The 21,154-nt window shown below is 55.5% G+C and overlaps 1 protein-coding gene across 2 annotated transcripts in view; it reads left to right on the top strand.

Moving 5' to 3' along the window:
• Positions 1–9,664: 9,664 nt before the first annotated feature.
• LOC119852328 (NAC-alpha domain-containing protein 1-like) overlaps positions 9,665–21,154 on the top strand; it is a 49,224-nt gene continuing 37,734 nt past the window's right edge. The window contains exon 1 of one of the 2 annotated variants that reach the window (XM_038393556.2): positions 9,665–10,057. In XM_038393556.2, coding sequence (XP_038249484.1) covers positions 9,982–10,057 — 76 coding nt within the window. In that variant the 5' untranslated portion in view covers positions 9,665–9,981. The remainder of the gene's footprint in view (positions 10,058–21,154) is intronic. The other variant, XM_043509789.1, reaches the window with a different exon arrangement.

A 21,154-nucleotide genomic window follows, 5' to 3' on the forward strand; every position in this document is an offset into this window, starting at 1 on the left:
TCCTGTTGTCCCACACGCGTTTGGTCAGTTGGCCGAATGCGGTAGCTGCCTTTCCAATGCAAGAATTAAGCTCGTCATCCAGCGATAAGTTATTCGATACAGTTGAGCCTCGATAGCAGAACTTGTGTAACCCTTCTAGTGGGGTGCAGCGTAGCCCTGTAACAACTCCCAGGCCAGTTTGACCATGGTGTGTACTGCCGGGGGAGGTGGTGGGCTTGCCTTCGGTGGAGCTCAGGGATCTCTGGCTCCATATACCAGGCCTTCTGTTGTCCCATTGATGTCACTGGAAGGAGGCTCCGGCCCTCGGTAAGGAATAACCTTCCCCTGCATTTTCTGCAACCCCAAGCTTGCAGCCTCCTGCCAGTGGGAGTGAACTGGCAGGTGAAACTGACTAGGAAGGAAATTGATGGTAACCCCTCAGAAAGATGAAACTGACCAGTCTCTTCACATGATCCCAAACTGGCTGACACTCAGAGTTAAGCTGCAGCAAAAACAGTGACAGTCAGATCAGATCCCTCCAATCCTTTATGCAGGACTAGCCCGAGGGTGTTAGTGACACAGGCTAGGGAGTTGGGGCTTGTAAAAAACATTCATTTTTCACCTGACACTGTCTCTTTAAGAAAAAGAAAAGGAGTACTTGTGGCACCTTAGAGACTAACAAATTTATTAGAGCATAGAATTTATTCCCATATGCTCTAATAAATTTGTTAGTCTCTAAGGTGCCACAAGTACTCCTTTTCTTTTTGCGAATACAGACTAACACGGCTGCTACTCTGAAACCTGTCTCTTTAAGGCTGCTTTTCCATCTGTTTCACTTGCCCAAAGAATGTACCTTTCTGTGTAAAGGAGAGAGACCAGCCTCAGGGAGCCGCTGGGCACCGAGCCTGCCCCTCCTCCACCCAAGGGAAATGTTTCCTCCACATTCTTCCTAAAGCTATTTCCCCCCTCTGCTGTGACAGGGGAGGGGCCCCATTGCTGATCCAGCAGGGTAAAAAGCACTGTGGTGCAATAGGACAGCATCAGCCAGAGGCAAAGGGAAAAGACAGGCCCTACGCTCTGGGGAATAGAGTGCAGAGAAACCCAAGCCGAGCTAGAGAGCCTACAGCAGCTGCAGGCCCTGGATGATGCAAAAGATGAGTGAGCTGGTGAAAGCCGGGGGAGAGCAATCCCACAGTCGCTGAGCTGGGGCCGCAGCGTGGGACCAGAGTGGGAGCAGATGCAGCATGTGCTGGTGAACTCCACCAGGTTAACAGCCCTGGAGAATAAAGCCCTAGACACAGCCACAGCCGCTGTGATGGAGGGACCCCTTTCTACAGCAAAGCTCTGACCCCAAGCCAGACCCATCCCGAGGCTGCTGCAGTGCTGCCGTGAGCATGGGTTGGAGCTGTGAGTACCTGCTCAGGCCAGGCCTGATCCGGTGGGCACCAGGCTTTGGATCAGGACTTTGGGTCTGGATGGAGACCCACCCACTCATTTAATAACAGCTGTGGCACAGCCAGTGACATGGTAACGACCTCTCCAGGGCTGGGTTGGAACCAATGCCCTAGAGCAGGGCTCGCACCCTGGGGGCATGAACTCGGAGGAGGGCCCTGGATAGATGGAAGGGAGCAGCAGGGCAGAGGTCCCAGTAAGGAAAAGGAAGCCACAGTCTGGAAATGGTGAAGACTCACAGTCCTGGAGGTACCACGACCAGTCTCCAGAGCCCTCCACCCCCTTTCAGCCCTGACGTTAAGATATGTACCACAGGCTGGGCAGATGTGGGGAGAGAAGGTTCCAGGCCCCACACGGAAACAGCCCTGGTGTGATTGTCTGGTGAGAATCTGCCCCGTCCAACTCTCCCCACCTGGGTTCCCTGATATCAGGGCAGGGCAGGCCCCCGGTGACCCCCATGATGGCATCAGCCCCTTAACTGCAGCAGACTCTGCTGGGCCTGGGAGGAGCGAAGAGGCAGAACCAATCCTCTCCCTGCTGGCAGAGCACTGAGCATGGACCCCGCCGGCCAGAGTGCATCGTGAGATCTCTGGTGGGATGGCAGCCTCCTTTGTGCAGCTTAACAGTGCCGTCCTCAGAGCAGCTCAGAGAACAGCCGCAGGGCAACGTGCTCTCGCCCCACCTCCTGAGGCCCCCCTCAACAGGGACTGGCAGCGCGGCCAGCAAAGAGCCCTCCCATGGGCTGAGAAACCACCTGCACAGGGGGTGTTAGCGGGGGGCCATTTGAAGGCTCCTTCTGCACAGCAGAAGACTATAAATGGGCCTTGGTGTAACTGCGAACCAGGCCCCCACCAACTCCCTCGGTCTATCAAGAATCAGCCGCCTTTCCTTGCCCACGGCAGGCGCAAGGTCCTTGCTCCTCTGCAGCCCACGCCACCTAGCACGGCCTCCCTCGCTCTCTGCTCCATCAGCTCCCCAGCTTTCTCCCAGCCTTGCCCGAACGCTGCCCTTGCCTCTGCATTTGCTCCTCGCGTGGCACGTTTTTTAAAGGGACCCCATCAACGTCAAACATCCCCCTCCTCTCTGGTTACCGCCCAGCATGCCCGGCAGCGCCGGAGAGGCCCAGAGCTCAAAGAGACGTGGGGATAGGGGGATGCATATTTTTCAGTTGTTTCTTTACTCTGTACATGTAGCAGCAGTTGGTGGTTTTGTTCCCCCTGCACAATCCTGTGGGTTGGGTGGGTCTTTGACCGTCTTTCGCACAGCAAGAGGGGAGGGGGAAAGTACTTCCAAAGGCGACTATAAAGCCACAAAAATTGGCCCTGAGCTGCCAGGGGCGGCGCGGCACCTGGGCTAGAGCGGGGCAGGGGTGTGGCTAATGTTTATTCATTTTTAATGAAGAGGGGGAAAGGTAAATGATCCAGGGCTTTGAAGTTGGGCCAATAAGCACTACCCAGCAGGGCAGCAATGTAGCCTACTGGGAAGCGCACTGGATTGGGACCCAGGAAAGCTGGGGTCTGATCCTAGCTCAGCTTCTAGCCTGCTGAGTGATGGCAAAGCTCTGTGCCTCAGTTTCCCCATCTGAAAAATGGGGATAATGGCATTTGGAGAGCTGCTGATGGAAAGCAGGGGGTAAAAGCTACATAGTATTATGTAATTACACACTTGTATTGCTCTTACCCTCAGCCTCCCTCCTCTACAACCCCCTGTTGTTGCCATATGCACTCCTTGCTTCTTGGCCTAGAATGAGATCTGTGAGCCCTTGCCTTGAATTGGCTTCCATCTGGGCTAAGCTCATTCCAGGCTCAGGGCTGTAGTAGCCATAAATTCTGTGGGGCAAGGACTGTGATTTCCTGGGTGTGGGCAACGCCCCGCATGCTGCAGGGCTCTGTTTGTAAAGGGACAGCTTAACACAACAAAAATCACCCTTTGCTCACAGGACTGCGGGCTGGGGAACCAGGGCCCAGATCCTCCACTAGCTCCAAGGGGAGACTGGGGCCTGACTCCCTTTGAGGAGCGAGGCCTTGCTGCTTTGGTCAATGGCATCCCAACAACTGACACACAGGCAGTGGGGAGGGGTGGCACAGGGCTCCATCCTCTAATACTGTGGCAACCCAACTAACCCCACAATGACCACGCTACTGCAGCCCCAGTCCTGATTGCGGGGCGCGCTTGTCAGAGAAACGCTAGCAATAAACTCGTGCTTGAAACTGACTAGATTTTGAGTTCACAGAACCCAAGTGTCACACAGACCAGGGGACGTCCCCACAATAATTCCTACAGCAGATCTTGCAGAAAATTGTCCAGTCTTGATTTAAAAATGGCCAGCGATGGAGAATCCACCCCCACCCTTGTTAATGGCGCAGGCCAGCTCCTTAACTGGTGTCAATCAGCATAGAAGTCAGTGAAGCGACATCAATTTACGCCAGATGGGAATTTGCCCCTGACGCGCTATTAAAGAAGGCAAGCTCTGTTTAGCAGTCAGAGCATGGCACGGGGAGTCAGGAGGCTGGGCCGCCGGAACAAGGGGGGGAAAGACCCCCACTTTTACCAGATGTAAGGGAGAGCGATGGGGAGGTGGCAGAGAGGAGCAAGCATGGGGTAGCGTCTGGGGGGGGAAGAGGCAGCGAAGGAGCAGGACCTTGAGGGAAGAAGCAGTACAGGAGCAGGGTCTTGGGGGGGCCAGCACAGAGGGTGGGGCCACAGTACAGACACCTGTGCCCGCCCCCCACTTTGGGGGCACCTCTGCCACTCCTGCAGGAGGCCTGAGGTCTCTTTCAAGTTGTGCCATTGACCTGCTGTGTGACCGTGGCCACATCTCTTTGACGCTGTGTGCCTCAGTTTCCCTTCCCCCCCAGTAAAATGAGAATACTGACCCACTTTTGGGAAGCATTTTGAACGGTGCCGTATGGTGTAAGTGCCAAGTTTCATTATTAATCATTGAGTCATGACCTTTAGGAATGCTGTGATGGCAGGCAGCAGGTTAGCAAACGAGCGCGTGCGGTTTGGTGAGGAGCGGCTCATACCGCACACGACATGATCACAGTGCGAAAGAGCCCAAACGGTCACTGTGAAGTGGAGGCCATGTCATTGTTATTTCAGCCGCCGGCGTCACTGCTCTGTACAGGGGCGGCTGTTGCATTGCAACCTCTGGGTGAGCTGCCAAAGGAAAGAGCCGAATGAAGGTACGGCTGCGCCACCAGAATTGGGTCATAAATATCACACCGCGCCTTCGAATGTCTGGCTTCCAGCTCTGGATTGCAGGAGTGGCTGCTGCAGAGGTGGCTAGCTGGGCTGCAGGAGCCAGAGCAAGGCAGAGTCTAGCGCAGTGGGAATTACAGTGCTAACGGCTTTATTGAATGCCTCCAGCCCACAGGCAGCGTGGGACCCTGCCCGCCTGGGTGGGTTGTCAGCAGAGGAGATTGAACCTGGGACCACTCAGCGTCCCTTGTCAGAAAGTCCTATGGAGTTGAACAGGGATGAACCCCAGCAGGGCCCCATCAAAGCTGAAGAATTTGCTCTACACAGTGGCGGATTAACGCACAGGCCCACGGGCCCCAGCCAATCTGGCCACCCTCCCCGGGATGTGGGAGGCCCAAATGTGCTTCATGCCCACGGACCCAATAAATCTTAATTCACCTCTGTACAAACCTAGCAGGTGAAAGTCCCTGTTGAAGTCAGTGGGACTTTTGCCATTGATTTCAAACAGGGCTAGGATTCCACCTGCAGTGTTTAGCAGCCAGCGATCTCCTCACTCTCAAGTTCTGTTCGCTGGTTTGTCCCCTTCTCAATTCAGTTCTATGGGGCTTTTCAACAAGGGGCGGCTGGAAGTTGGTCCAGTGTCCGCTGAAGAAGCCATTGAGGATTTGCACTGTTGAAGATGAAGAGTTGTTCAAATAACATGATGAGTTCACCGGGGTGGCAAAGCCTATGCCAGGGGTAAGCTTATGGGTAAGGAGCTGGACTGGAACGCACAAAATCTGGGTTGAGTTCCTGTCTTGGCCACCAGTGTGACCTTAGACAAGTCTCTCTGGGCATTATATGTCTCTTCCCCCCAAGGGGAGTTGGAGACACTATCCTACAATGCGCTAGATAAGTAGAAAAGCCATTGCGAACACACAAAGTGAGAGAGGATTGTGGGAAAGACATCACTGATATGGTCTTGGAAAAGCTATGGAGTAATAAGGCATTTTCAGTGACAAGTGACGTGTGAAACCAGGGAAATGGAGAATCATTCCCTTTAACAATAAGGGATTATTGCGTGTAGACCAGTAGCATCTAGAGCATCTGCATTATACTATGAGAACACCATGCACATGGGGCAGTGACAACACAGCGTACAGATACATAGCAAGGGCCCGCCTCCACCCTGATGCTTGGAATAGACAAAGACTGTCAAAGGAAGATTTATTAGCCCCATTTTACAGGTGGGAAAGCGAGGAGGGATCTAGGTGCCTAACTCTCATTGAAATCATTGGGAGTTAGGCACCTAAATACCTTTGGATCTGGGGCCGACTGACTTGTCCAAGGTCAGGTGGAAACTCTGTGGCAGAATCAGGAATTGAATCCAGGCCCCCTGAGGTCTAGCCCAGTGCTTTACCCCAAGAGCACCCTTCCACACACAGGCGATACCTCCTTCAGGGGATGAAAGCACCCGTTCTGTTCTAGTGTAGCTGTGCAGGGTCAATGAGAATGGAAGAGGACTCCTTGAAGGGCTGGTGCGAGTGAGAGCACCAGTGAATGCCCCATCAGGATGACTCTCCGCTCTTGTGAGCTGCCCAGCCTTTGGCAAACCAACAGGAATTGTCTTGTCCTGAACAACATAGCCAAGGCTAGATGCAAGATTCCCATCTCTGATCAAAGTGTCACCAAAGAGCTGATTCAGTGAGTTTCCCACCTCACCAAGGTGGGTTCAAGAAATGAATGGTGCTTTGGTTCTTGTGGACCTACAATAGCCTGTGGCATCACGTTCCCATCCAATGGTCATTGGCTCTTCTAGCCATTAACCAGTTTCTCTAGAAGTGGAAGGTTTCCACGTCCTCCAGCAAAGAAGAAACATACCAAATGATCTAGAAAATCGTCCCTGTCCAGGAACACAGACATGCTGGTGACAAGTGTAGTGTACCAAAAACTATGTTAAAATTACAAGCTATTGTATTGTATTACTTTGTTTCCTGGTCCTGCTTGAAGGCTACAGGGCTCTGTAGGGAAGCTTGAGATCTGGGTCATCTGCAAGCAGTCTGCAGAGCCAGCCTAGAGTAAGGAGGGGTGAGTTGTTCCTCGCTGCTTTAGGGAGCAGCCTGCTTTGTCTCTCTCTGGTTTGGGATCTTGTGTGTTAGGGTTCTGGATTCTAAGAAATAAAGTTGTGCTATGTTGCAACCTTCCAACAAGAGTATTTTATGTTTTTACCTAATGTCTCTGAGTGTGAACATGCCGTGAACATAACAAGAAGGGTCTCACTCTACCATTGGTGTTTAAAGTTTTTCTGGCATAGCTACAGGAAGCTAGTAACCATAGCGATTGACATATGAAAGGGAAGCCACACACTGCGGTAAGAAGTATTGCAGGGTGCTGATGCTAAGAAAGACCAACCTCCTGGTTGGATGACAAGGCTCTTGGTCGTCAAGCTGGCCACCGTTTAGTGACACTATGGGCTTCTGACCAGAAAGGAACCTCTCTGAAGCAACTAAAATCTACTAGAGGAGCCTGGAGAAGTCTAAGAGCTCACCTCTCAAGCCCTGCTCAGCTCAGATGACCCATCCCACTTGTACTGGGAGCTGCAAGCAGCCAAAGGACACCTCAGTGGGCCCGAGTCAGTGGAAAATACCGTAAACCATGCTGGGGAGCAGCTCTGAGGAGAGTTTTTTCTAATGAAGAGCCTTTGGGTGTATCAGAGCAAGAGGTAGCTGGGTATCAGAGTGCTGGGTTAAAGTCAGCCACCAAATACTGGGTTGTGACGTGTACAAGTTGATACCAAAACAAAGTCTCCTGTAAGCCGTGTGATAGCACCACCATCACTCCCTTTACAGCGAAGGGACGGCTTTGGGTGGGTTCTTGGCCATTCGCGTTTCCTGCTCAAGGAAGCTGGACGCAGCAGAGTCTGGAGCCCAAGTGAGCTTCCAGACGCATTTCCCACCACATCTGAACTGCACCTGCGAGCTGCGTTCAGACTGGTGTAAATTGAGGTAGCACGATTGCAGTCAATAATACTACACTGATTGACACCAGCGGAGGATCTGGCCTCACTGGAGCCTTGCTGACTGTTACCAGCGGAGGATCTGGCCCAATTGACTGTTTGCTTGTGATTGCGATAATAACAGTGTCTGGAATGTTTACTGTCAGCTCCAGTGCGTTTTGTCTGTGGCTTTTAGTTTTATATCCGATGTCTCCAAACTGTGGGGCGTGCCCTCCTAAGGGGGCATGGAGGAACATTCGCAGGGGGCACAATGGGGCCTGGGCCAGCCCTCACAGGGGCGGGAAGGGAGAGCCACCGACCCCACTCCACTCTCAGCTCTGCTCTGGCCTCACCCCCAGCCCTGGCACCAGCTCCTGGCCCTGCCCCCAGCTGCGGCCCCAGTTTCGGCCCCCTTTCCCCTGTCCACATAACCCCCTCCCTCCGGGAGCTGTGGCCCCACTCCTGGCCCTGGCTCCAGGGAGGAAGGGGAGGCAAGAACAGGGGTAAGGAGTGGGGTGTGATCCTGAAAAGTTTGGGGACCACTGTTTGATATGAATGTCGCTGTGAGTGGATTGAAAATGGGTCTATCAGAAAGTTTAGCCTCGGCACAGTGTGGGTCATAGACTTTAAGGGCAGAAGGGCCCATCTTGAGCATCTAGCCGAGTTACTCCAATGCAGAGACAGACTCCTCTGGTCATGAACAAACTACCTGGCAATACTGTGTAAAGGGCTTTGACTAGGTCCCCACTTCTTCTCTGTGGGCCAGATCTGAAATCTGTGGGTGGCTTCCCACTGCCTTCCCCTGGAGTGCACCTGCTCCTGGCACGGCAGACGAAGCTGGGCTAATGACTACGGTTGGCTTATGGCACACAGACCCCAGCGTGCTGGTTGCGTCTGCTTGGCTGGGATGGCCACGCACCAGAATCATGCACTACCTTGCAATGCGCCCTGCATGTTACCACAGCCCTGCCACAAACCAGAGCCCCACCAAGGGGCTTCAGAAAGGAAGAAACCCACTAACTGAGCCAATGGGAATCATGCTTGCCTGGTATAACTCTCCAGTTGACCTGCTCCACCTAGCCTCGCACTGCGACACAGGGGGAAAAAGAGGCTCTGGGTTTGATACCCCAAACATCTTACAGTGCCCCTCCTCTGCCAAGTTAACCCATGTGTACTTAGCACTCCCCAGGCATTGATTTGGCCTCACAGCCACTGTGTTAAATAAACCGATGTTATTATTCCCATCACACTGATGGGGAAACTGAGGCATCGTGGTCCCCAACTTCCCCAGTGTCGCACAGTGCAATACCCAGGGTCAGACCGTGGGTGTTGGTGATGCCCAGGCCTGTACACAGCCAACGCCCCTCCCCACAACATTAGCTAACCCTGGAGCCAGGCAGGGATTCCCACTCCATCCCCCACGGTTAATGGAGGGGTCAGCAATGGGAAGAGTTTCACAGAGGATGGGACCCCGGCAGGATGATTGGTGCCAGGGAGGGCCTCTCTGCTGCTACCACCGGCCTGGCATTTGTGATGGCCAGGCCCCCTCAGAGTGCCCCTGAGAATAGGGCTATTGCTCCACGCCTGGCTGGAGGAACCTCCCGCATTTGGTCCACCATTGCCCTTCTCCTGGAGTGGGCCTAGGCCCGGGGGTGTCGGTGTGCAGGCCCGTGGCCCTGTGCCTGCGTGTGTGTGTCTGAGCGGGTCCCCAGCGATGTGACAGGGTAGCCAGCGCGGGCCCACGCAGGTGTGAGCCTCGGGGCTGGCGCGTGGCCTTTCCACAGCTCCTTGCCGCACAGCTCTCTCGCCTCCGCCGGGCCACCTGCCCAGACCTAGGGCAGCCACCGGGCCCCGGCCTGCCACCGAGCCCTCCTGCGCTCCAAGGAGGGGGCAGCATCAGGGAGCTGCTGTGGCCCCGGCTGATGCAATTACCCTGGAGGGAGGCCATGGCTTTGCATGGTGCAGCCAGCGCGCTCAGTCGCTTTCTCCTCCGTCTCTCCCTCCTTCCCCCCGCCCGGCTCTGCAGTGCCTGGCACACACCCTGCCTCTCTACAGAGAGGAGAGGGAAAGAGAGAGAAAAAATCCTGCTGACATCATCCAGCATGACAGGGCTCTTCGAGCAGCAGCAGCCCCGTCCCCCCCCTCCCGCGCGGCACTAATGCACTGGCTCTCGAGGACCGCTACAGCGCAGCCTCCAGCCACATCTTGGGGCTGTGGGGGGAGGAGGGGGCAGGTCACAGAGCCCATTCTGGGCTGCCGAGCGACCGACGCACTGTCCTCGCTGATTAGCCGTGGGATTCCTGCCTGGCCCGGAGAGCGAGAGCGCTGGCTGCAGCCGGAGACGTGCACGGGGCCTTCCCTCTGGATGACAGATCATGCCTGGAGAATCCGCCAAGGCTGAAGGGGCTCTGCTGCAGACGGACCCCGGCGGCCTGTGCCCGGCAGAGGCAGGTGAGTGCGGAGGGAAGCCCTGGCATCTCTCCTGGCGCCGGGAGTTGGCGAAGTGAAAGCGCGCCCCGCTGAGGAACGGCCGAGAGGTCTGGGGGGCCGGGGGTCCCTGACCTGGGTGTGGAAGCAGCTCCCCACCCCCAATACCCAGAGCAGACAGAATGGCCAAGAGAAAAGGAGGGTAGGAGGGAGGGAGGAGGGTTTGGGTGTAGAAAGGGTGGAGGAGAAGGGCTGGGTAGATGGGGGAAGATGGTGTGGGGCTGAACCCCAGCAGTGAGGGGCTGGGAGAAGGCAGTGAGCAAACTGGAGAGTGGCAGAGGAGAGAACCTACCTAGCAGGATGATAACAGAGGGGCTTGTGTTTGTCTTGGGGGAGATCAGAGGGGCTTTAACGTGGCGGGGACCTGGGGCCTTAACACCAACATTAGCAGCCGGCTTGGGGCTGGGGGGGCAGCAGAGTTTGCATTCTGGGGGGATCTCTGCTGAGCCCGGTTATGAGGCAGGGGAGGTGGCTGTCATACACATCCTTTCTGGGGACACGGGTAACAATCGGGGCCCAGCCCCTTCCCCATCTGCTGGGGGAGCTCACCAGGGACCCAAAGCGCCCTGTGAAGTTAGATCAGATCACGCTGCTCAGCTGTTTGACGTGATGCTCCCCCCTCCCGCCCCAAGCCCGACCGAGCTGTGGGCTGCACTGACCTTCCTGCTGGGCTGAGAACATGGGGGCAAGTATCTCACAGGGCAGCCCTCCGCACCCACGCTCCCTCCTTAGATCTCCAGGCCCTCGGTATGCCTGTCCTCATTGTGCAAAGAGGGAAACTGAGGCACAGGGCGATGGCAAAGTCTGGTCGGCGACAGGGCTGGGTCTCGCCCGACTCCCAGGCCAGCGCCTGCCCACTACACTCCCTTGCCTCCCTGGCGCAGTGTAGGCCTGAGGTCAGTATTTGAAGCAAACATGGGGTGGGGCTGGAGGGCGTTCCCTATCCTGCGGGGGTGAGGGGGATTCAGCCTCCATCAGATGCTTTCCAGGAGCCAGTGTCCAGCCCCTGGACTACACCAAAGGAATATGCCAGACCCCCGGGTTCCCTCTTGCCTCTCCCACCCGTTCCCATCTTGTTCACCAGCGCCCAGGCCTGGCTTCCTGCTGCATCCAAGCGTTCATGACAGCCGCTGAATGGGGTCAGTCAGTGGGTTTTCCTGTTCGAGCCCTTCGCAGTCCCGTAAGCCTGAAAGTCATTCCCAGCCCCGCTGACTCAGCTGGCATTTCCAGGGCACCTTCCACCCACTGATCTCAGAACCCTGTAGTGGACCCAGGCACTCAGCTCCATCCTGGCTGCTCAGTCAAGATCACTAGCCCCATTTTATAGATGGGAAAACTGAGGCACCAGGCAGTGTAGTGACATGCCCACAGTCAGTGACAAGGGACAGGACAAGAACCCAGGAGCTCTAGCTTAGTCTGAGGCCAAGGCTTGAACCGCTAGACTATGCTCCCTTGTGACAGGGCAGTTGTGGGACAAGCTGTGCACTGTGATCCCTCCCTACGCCTTTCCCTGCCCTGATCCCGGTGCTAATAGTATCCGCCCCATCATGGACCTGCAGCCCCTGAGCTCTCACTCACGCAAAGCACGCAGGTCACTGCTGCCAGGCCTGGCCCACATCCTAGAGCAGCAAGGGGCCAGAAGCGGGTGGGGAGGGGAGGGCCTGGGGCTGCGTGACAGAGCTGAGGACAGGGGAGAGGTGTTACAGAACTGTGCCAGGGGCCTCCTGAAGCCACAGCCCCATGCAGAGCTGACAGGAGGGGATTCCCTTCCCAGACACATCCCCTCTTGTCAGAGGCTTGGATAAGAGTCTCCAGCAGTGCCTGCTCCTCAGCTCTCTCTGGTCTCCTTGGAAAGGCCAGCGGCACCGGATCTCTCTCCTGCCCTGCACGTGGGCCTGGGGGGCGTTTCCTCACCCCCCCACAACGTCCTCGCTGAGCAGGGCTGGGCAGAGGCAGCCCTGGAGGCCTGAGCAGTGCAGTTGTACCTGGATCTGGCAGCTCCCTCCCCTTCCTCCAGGGACCCAACACCATGATATGTTTGCTCTGGGCCTTGCCCTGAATGGGGCACACACACACGCATGTCCCAGCCATGTCCAGGCTGCCAGGACAACTCCTCCAGTGACAGAGAGGTCAGGACCCACCAGATCAGCCTGTCCCATACCGTAAGGGCTACATACCCGCTGTATGTGAGGGGGGATTTTTCCCCATTAGCAGGCAGGCAAAGATCAAACCACTGGGTATAGCCTTGTATGCCCCCGTGTGGAGCTATGCTCACTGCTCCCTGATGGGATGGCTCAGGGGAGTGTCATCTAGTGGTGAAAGCAGGGGCTCTGGCCCGAGGCTACCTATTGTGTGTTTGGCGTGTACAGCACTGTGTGGAACACAAAAGGCCATACGATCCCTGCCCCGAGGAGCTCCGGGTCTAAACTGGACAGGCAGAGCCCAAAACCCAGCACGGACCTGGACTTTCTATCCCCAGCTCTATCATCGAGGCTCTGTGGGACTATAGACACATCTCTCTCTGTGCCTCAATTTCCCCATCTGTAAAAGGGACAGCACTGACCTGCAACATGGGGTGGGGGAGGAGTGAGAGTTAACTAATGTATGTTTGTAAACCCCTGGCAGAAAGGGACTAGAGACAGGCACTGGGTTATTATTAGTAAAGTGTGTGTGTGTGTGTGTACACACCAGGATGTGCGTCTCCTGCTGTGTAATGGGTGTGTATAGATGTGCATGTATCTGTGTATGCCTGTTTCTCTGCCCTTGTGGTTGGTGTGTACACAGATCTGTGTGTTTGTGTGTGTGTGTTTGTCTCTGGTTGTGTGGTAGGTGTGTATAGAGCTGTGTGTGCATGTATTTCTCTGCCCTTGTGTTGGGTGTGTATAGAAGTGTGTGTGTGTGTGTGGTGCGTATGTGTGTGTGTATGGTGGGTGTGTACGGCTCTGTGTGTGTGTGGTGTGTGTGTGTTTGTCTCTGCCTGTCTGATGGGTATGTACAGATCTGTGTGTGTGTGTGTTTGTCTCTGCCTGTCAGATGAGTATGAACAGATGTGTGTGTGTGTGCGTGTTTGTCTCTGCCTGTCTAATGGGTATGTACAGAGGTGTGTGTGTGTGCGTGTGCGTGTGTGTCTCTGCCTGTCTGATGGGTATGTGTGTGTTTGTCTCTGTTGGTGTGGTAGGTGTGTACAGATCTCTGTGTGTGTGTGTGTGTGCTTTCTGGGGAGGAGTGTGTGCGTGCGTGCATGTTTCAGCAGGGGATGGTTTGGAGGTACCTGTGTGTTTATTTCAGTTATCTGGGTTATCTGAGTATCTGACACAGCATTTAAAATGTCTACAAACCCACCACTGAAAAAAGCCTGACGGACCAATTATTGCCAGGGTGGGCGCTGGGAGGGAGAGAGAGATGGAGAAAACCCGCTCCTGGCGAGAAAGGCAAGCAGCCACCTTGCAACAAAAGCAGCTAAGAGAAGACAACATTAAAAAGCCAGGGGCTCTGGACTGAGAAGCCCCATCTCCCATCCTCTGGGACAGCAGCTTCTACGCCCCCTCACACTTGCCATGATGGAACATAAGGCAGAGAGGGGCCCGTCAGGTGGACCAGAGAACTTCAGGCTTTAAATCCCCACTAGGCCTTGAAGTAAGCTAGCTTAGAACTAAGTCAGTGTCCTTTTCCTCTCCTGGAAACCTTTCCCCAGCGTGCTGTGGGGGCAGCCTGGCTCTGTGTATTGGTCACAGACAGGGCCTACAAGGGTTTAAGCCCTGAGCCAAAACCCACTGAAATCAACTGAAAGGCTGGCTTAGACTTCAGTGGGCTTTGGATCAGGCCCTTAGTGAGTTCATCGGTAACATGTGTGTCAATGAATGTGTGCAAGTGCGTTGTTCAGCACTGAAGGGGTTAATTTGAAATACATCCTGAAAAGGACTCTGGAGATTTTAGGCCCCACTTGTCCTGCTCTAAAATGATTCTAAGCAGACATATGTGAGGGGGGGTTCACTGGGTTTGATATGTCTAGTTGAAAGGGACATTGTCAGGTCTGCCTAGGCTCACAGTGTACATATGGGGACAGTTCCCGAGCTGGAGAAAGATCCTGATATGTAAGAAAGTGATAAAGGGAAGAGCTATAATAACATAAACCTCCTCTTAACTGGGACAAGGCACCAGAGCCTGAATGTGAAACTGACAAGAAACAAACATGAAACTGACTAGCCTAGTTTCATTGTCCCAGCTGGGAGAAATTCCTTTTTGCTTCAACAATCTCATGTTATTTGCAACATAGATAAGAAAATGGGCTTTTAACTATGTGGAGCCCAATGCTGCAACCTTTTCTCACCTGATTAATACCCACGCAAATAGTGCCTTGGCCTCAGCAGGGCCAAGCACATAAGGATTACTTGCAAGAGAAAGTGTTTGCAGGGCCCGGAGTTTTAACCTGACAATGCCTCTTTAAAAGAGAAAAAACAAACCTGCTGCTTTTTCTGCTGAAAAACAATCATCATTTTAAACAACCAGCAACATAATAGCTTGTATTTTTTGTGGATCCTTAAAAAAAAAAAAAAAGGTGTTTTCTTTGCTGGATTTGCCACAAAAGCAACTAACTAAAATCACAACCCCCATCCCAGAGCAGTGCTGACTCCAACATCAGGCGATATGGCTGGTGCTGCATAGACAAAGAGGGGCCATTGCATAGAGTCACAGATTTTAAGGCCAGCGGGGCTGATTCTGATAATCTAGCCTAATCTTCTGTATCCCACAGGCCACAGACCTTCACGCTGTCCTGCATCAAGCCCAATCCCTTGGGGTTGAATTAGAGCATGTCTTTTGAAGATACCCACTCTTGATTTAAAGACCTTAATGCATGCCACGATGCCATTGAAGGGGGAAATGTTGTTAAACCCCAACAGCTGTGTTAAATGTTAAATGATCTCAAACCAGGAGCGATCTTTGTCCCACCCCCTTTCCAGCCTCATAGGTAAAAAACCCTGAGTTTGCCCAAGATTAAAGCATAACCCACTGGCCTGAGTGTGTTACATGTCGCCCACTCTCTGCCTGAGCCACACAGAATGTGAGGATGTTTTATCTCTCAGCCGGAGAGCTCAGTTCTTTAGCAAGCAACCCATGGTCCCTAGCTTTGCAGCAGGTTCCCATTTCAATCCCCAATGGTGGCCCGCCTCTAAAATCAGCACGGTTAAGGTTGTCGCTAAGTTGGACAAAAATCCACAGAAGAATTTGCAAAACAAATGGCCTCTAAAAACTTCTGGGATATTGTTGTTTTCCCCTTGGCGGAGGATGCTCGAAGGTCATGGGGCACTCAAAATAGATACATGGATCGCTCTTCATTCCCACATACTGCATATACAATAGAATCATAGAATCATAGAATATCAGGGTTGGAAGGGACCCCAGAAGGTCATACAATAGGTTGCATTTCACTCCCCACTGAGATGCAGCCACCTCTAAGGAGGAGGACACCATTCCAAACAGGATGTGGGAGACTAGAGGGGGAGCTAACTGGCCAGGGAATTACTCCCTTTGCTCAGGCAGTAGCAGTTCACCTGTTCAGCCTTGACAAGCCCAGCTTCTAGCCCCTCTGATGGCTGAAGTAGGATCAGCGATATTTATAGTTACAGCAAATCCCTCTTGTGTTGTGACAGGCATTGAGAGCTTGGCAATGACCAGGCATAGCATGGGGATCGTGGTTGTAAGGTCTCAGCTGAAAGATCTAGTAACCATTCCATGGCTGGAGAAGAGTTTATGGCCGTGATCAGGAGCAGAACTCAGAACCTTCTGCTCCAGACCCACAGGCATAGGCACCGACTCCGTGGGTGCTCTGGGGCTCCAGAAAAAAAATAGAGGGTGCTCAGCACCCACCAGCCACAGCTGTTGGGTGGGGCTGCAGATCAGCTTGCGGGAGGCGCTTGGGGAAGGGTGGAGAGCAGTGAACGGTGGGCAGGTGGGGGGGGTCTTGGGAGAGGGGGCAGCATGAGGGCAGGAAGAGGCGGCATGAGGGCGGGACCTCAGGGGAAGCGGGGGTTGAGGGTGGGGCCTCGGGGTGGAGCATCCACAGGGAAAAATAAATGTCAGTGCCCGCGCCCGCAGGCCCCGAGCGATTAATCTGAGCTAAAAGAGAACCCCTGAGAGCTGCCACAGCATCATGATTTGTGGGGCCTGCAGAGGGCTGCCTGCTCATTGGCCCGCTAGTGAGCCTGCCTCTCCAGCTAGGAGAGAGGGCACTGGTACACTTACACCCAGCGGGAACACCTACCTCTCTCTCGGCCAGAGGGGCGAAGGCATGAGTGCATCCTCCCAGGATTTGGGTCTCCCGCGCACACTCCTGGGAGGGAGTCCCTTTCCGCTGGCCTTGCGCTGGGCAAATCCTCACTTACGCCCCAGATGGTGCTAGTGATGGCACAAAGCAGGCCTCTGGATCGGCGCCCCCCTTGGGAGAATTCAGAGCTGCCCCCAATTTGCAGCGCAGGCCCGTCGCTCCTGGCTGCCGGTGGCGGGGAGAGGATCCCGAGCAGGCCTGGCGGTGCCTATGCAGCAAGGGAACGGCTGGGCGGGAGCAAGGAGAGAGTGCTCCAGTTCTGCTCAGAGCTAGGCGCATTCATTAGTCAGGGCCTGCTTTTCACCGCAGACAGGAAGGGCAGGGGAAGTGCTGAGGGGACGGGCAATTTTGGGGGGTAGAGGGGCGAAATCTCCTCCGCCGTCCCCAAACCGCCCCGAGAGCCTACTGTGGGATTCTTGTACCCTAGCCTGGGAGCCAGGCATTGGACATATCGACTCGGCGGCTTCCAGAGAGCTCAGATCAATAACGAACCTACCCGGGCTTCCCACACGCTCAGCCAATGCAGCGGTGTCTGACTGGCGGCCCCCCGGCTAGCCCACAGCTGGGTTTCACCGCGTCTTCCCCAGCGAGCGGCCAGCAGATGGGAAAAGGCCGAAGGAGCAGCTCGTCTTCTCTTCCGCTCCAGCCTTTTCGCTTTGCATCTGGGGGCAGCTTGAAGGGGGCCCGGGCTCCGCTGAGCCTTGGCCTCTTTTCGAGATACCCTCCTTTTTCCCTAACATCCCCGGGGGCTGAATTCAGGGCGGGTGGAGGTGCCTGGCTGCCCTGGGGCAGCACAGGCAGCAGCCGGGCTCGCTTCCCCCACACGCCACCCCCGGTCAAGGGGTCTCAATCCAGGGACCCATCTCCGGGGAGAGTGGGGTTCAGTCTCCATGGCCCAGCCAGTCCGTGGCCTCTCTGCCAGCAAGGGGGCTGGTTTGGGGGTATCACAAGGGCTCAGGCGAATAGGGAGGTTTTTCTAAAGCTGCTCACAAGGTAAAGCCCTTTCCCAGGTTGAGGCCTTTCCCTGTCATGGTTTTGCCCTTATTAAAAATGGCCTTCATTTCCCACTGTTCCCAACAGGACTGAAGCAACACATTGCCCTCAGCCAAGATGGCCACCATTCTTTCCTCTCCCCCTCCCCCCCATGGAAAGATGGCTGCCATCTCCTGTTGTCCTCAGTGGGCAGGAAGCCAAGCTGCCCTCAGAGGAGATGGCCACTGCCCATGGCCTTGTGTGAGAAGCAGGAGGCAATGAGGGGCCAGAGCAATGTGGAGGTGCAGGAACTGAGTGAGGGAAATGGGGGCACTGAAGAAAGGGTGGGAAGACAACTGATGGGCAGGGGAATGCGGGGCAGAGACAGGAGACAGAGCGGGCATCGGGGAATGTGGGGAGCAGGATGGAGGCTGGGGTGAGGCGCCATGGAGTGTGGGAGGAGATCACCAGATCTATGCCCTGGCACAGGAAAATGGCGAGCAGCCCAGAGGAGAGAGATGGGCAGTCCCTTTAACGAGGATCCAGCCCAGAGCCCGCTGGGTCTGCCACCGCTGCACTGATTCTGCAGGGCGCCGTCTGGGATGGACCTGGTTGTTCCCCCCAACAACTCGAGTGAAGGCAGCCCAAACCCGGCAGGAGCTAGGTGGGGAGCACAGGCAGGAGCCGCACCTCCCGAGCATGTCGCCCTGGTTCCCTGGAAACCTCTCCCGGGAACAGCAGAGGGGCTGAGCCAGCTGTGGATGGGCCCAGAGTCTAGGACCAGGGCACAATCCCCTCCTACCAGCCAGGCTTCGGCTATGCAAGCTGATAAGTGCAGTGGGCAGCCGTACGCCCCCCTCACTCCGCGAGGAACTCTGTCCTCCTCTGCGGGTGGCTGGTTCGCAGACAGAGGATGGGCCTTGGAGCTCAGGCACCAGCAGCTCACTCGTCAAGATCCAGAGGCCCCACGTTCGAGCCCCAGTGACCCAGCCGGGGACACAGCCTTCGGTGGGGTCAGTAGAGTTCCAAGCAGCGTTAACTCCTGCATTGGGCTGGAGGACAGGGGTGGCAAGCCCCCCACAGCAGCTCCTCTGCCAGGCTACCCCAGTGTCTGCAGGGTTCATGCCCCCTCAAAAGCTGAGCGCATTGGTGAACCTGACAGGGCTCCCCACACCCTCCATCCCTGCTGCTGGCCCTTGGTTCCTAAAGTCAAGGCAACTGTTCCCACAGAGCCCTCACAACCTAGGGGAAGGGAGCAAGAAGATGGCATGTTGGTACCCCAGATTATAGTTGCACAGGGGGCCTCAGGGATGGTGAATGGGAGTAAGGCCAGGCTCTTCCAGCTTTTACACCACTGAAGGCTGCAGAGTTACACCAGAGGGGGATTTGACCCGCAGACTGACTCATGAGATAAGCAGCTGCAAACAGTCTAGGGTGTGATCCCTCTAACAAAGCAGGCTGATGGGTCCAAAGATAGGCTGGTTGTGTGGTTATGACACCAGGCTGGGACACAGGCAACTGGGGGTCACATCCAGGCTGCCCTTTCCAGGGGTGCTGGAACAGGGGGAGCCATGGCCCCATCACTTTTAAAAGGGGGAAGGCTAGGCTGTTTACTGGCCGTAAGGGCGAGCCACGGCGGGAGGGGGTGGAGAGGAGCAAGTGGAGGGCAGGGTCTTAGGGGAGAGAGGTGGCGTGGGAATGGGGTCTTAGGGGAAGGGGCAGTGCGAGGGCTTGGGGGAAAGGGGCATGGGGGGGCAGTGCCTCAGGGAGAGGGGCAGCGCAGGGGGGCAAGACCATGGTTTGGGCTACTTTTAGGGTGCTGCCACTGCTCCTGGCCCTGTCTCTCCCCATCTTCCAGGGGCCATGTCAGCAGTGGAAAGGAATGGCCTTACTGATGGGGTGAGCATAGGGAGACCCAGTGACCGGCTAGCTTGGGGCAGGGAGTCCTGCTTGGTTAGCAGGGCTCAGATCTAGCCGCTCGCCGAGCTAGTTGGGGGCAAAGGGGCCTGGCTGCGCCACTTGCTCACAGCGGCATAAGCTAGTTCTCTCCATCTGCTTTTGCTTTAGAGGCCTGGAGCAGCGTAAGAAGTTGGGTGGGAAAGTTTCTCCACATAGCTCTGCTGATGCCCCTCAGTCCTGACCCGCAGCCCCCTCTGCTTTCCAGACTTGGCCCCTTGCACCCCCACTCACCTCACCCCTGAGCCTCACCTTGCACCGGTGAGTCTCCACTCAGCCAACTGCCCTGCACGGTGGCTGGGAGGGCATACAGAACTAATCAACCTGGATTGGGGACAACCTGCCTGGGTTGCCTCCATCTCAGCCCGGCCACTCAAAGCAGCACGGGACCTATTTAGAGGAGGACATCTCTAAAGGGGATCAAAGCTGCTGCAGAAAGTGGGGCTGGCTATTCAGGGGGGCAGGGGGGATGCTCTGCCCTCTAAGTCAGTACTGAGCCAGTGCCCCAGCAAAGTGGAGGGCGGCGCTGCGCTGCTGAGATAGAAAACTAAGGGCCTGTGTCCTGCTCTGAGCACGATACAATGTGCACAAGTTAGGCTGAATCCGGCAGGTCTTTACATCCTGCTCCCCTAACCTCCTGCGGCCGGTTCAGCTGGCTACAATATTCCTCTTCACTTCCTGTCCTAAACACTCTTGAGCATAGCGTGGCTGTGAGCCACTGAAATCCGCTGGAGGTCGGAGCAGGCTGGAAAGAAACCCCCTCGGGTGGGAATGCGCAGTTGGAAGAGTCCGCGGTTAAGGCACTCGACTGGGAGCTTCAGTTCTTCCTTCTGCACTTGGCAAGAACTTCATCAGGCTGGCCTCCATTCTCCAGCCATACACTGGAGCTACTGAGCCTTTTCCCCCAGCTGTTGTCCATTTGGGCTGTAGGCTTGGCGGGCCAGGGCCTGTCTCTCACTACGTATTTGTGCCCACCACCACGGGGCGTTGGCCTCGGGTGCATGCGGAGGTTGGCATGTAATAGACATAACACTACAAGCTAACGCACCCCATCAGCCTTAACATCTCTCCTTCTCCTGGCCCTCATCCTGCAGCCCCAGCCAGGCTGCGTGTCCTCAGCCCCCCCATCCCCGCGGGCCAGCTACTGTCATGGGGCCCCGGAGGCTAATCAGCTGCCTTGGCCCATTCAGCCTTTTCCCGACACCCACCTCGAGACAGGAACGACAGAGGCAGTCGGGGGTGAACCTTCGCAGTCCATAGCCAGGCTCAGGTGTCCTCCGACCTGGCAGCTCCCCATGACAACTGGTCTAGCAGCGTCCATATGGCTTTGCAGCTTGTCTTGTGGGGAGGGGGCACTGTAACCAAATCCTTTTAGCAGCCTCTTTTCCTCTGGAGCAGATCGGGAGAGGGTATTTTACTGGCCAGCAAAACACAAGGTCCAGGCAGAACAGAGGGGGTTTGCACTCCCTGACTGAAGTGTGGGCAGAAAGTGACACCCCCAGAGTCCCCACATGGCTGAGGAACAACCCCCCAAGCAATGGGAAAGTGAACCCAGCAGCCCACCCTCGATAATAATAATTAGCAGGTAACGTCTCCCAAGCGCTTTGGGAACATTAGCTAATTAATCCTCCCGCCCTGCCTGCTTTGGATTATCCACCTCCTCCCTGAACAGATCAGGGAGACCGTGGCCCTGAGAGCAGGTGAGCGTCTGGCTACGGAGGGGGCTAATTTACTGGTTCCTTCCTTGGGGAGAAAGCGAACTGCTGGTCTGGTGGATTCCCAAGGACACAGAGCCGTGGTTACGAGTG

This window comes from Dermochelys coriacea, chromosome 2 (assembly GCF_009764565.3).
Source record: "Dermochelys coriacea isolate rDerCor1 chromosome 2, rDerCor1.pri.v4, whole genome shotgun sequence".
Taxonomy (NCBI): domain Eukaryota; kingdom Metazoa; phylum Chordata; order Testudines; family Dermochelyidae; genus Dermochelys; species Dermochelys coriacea.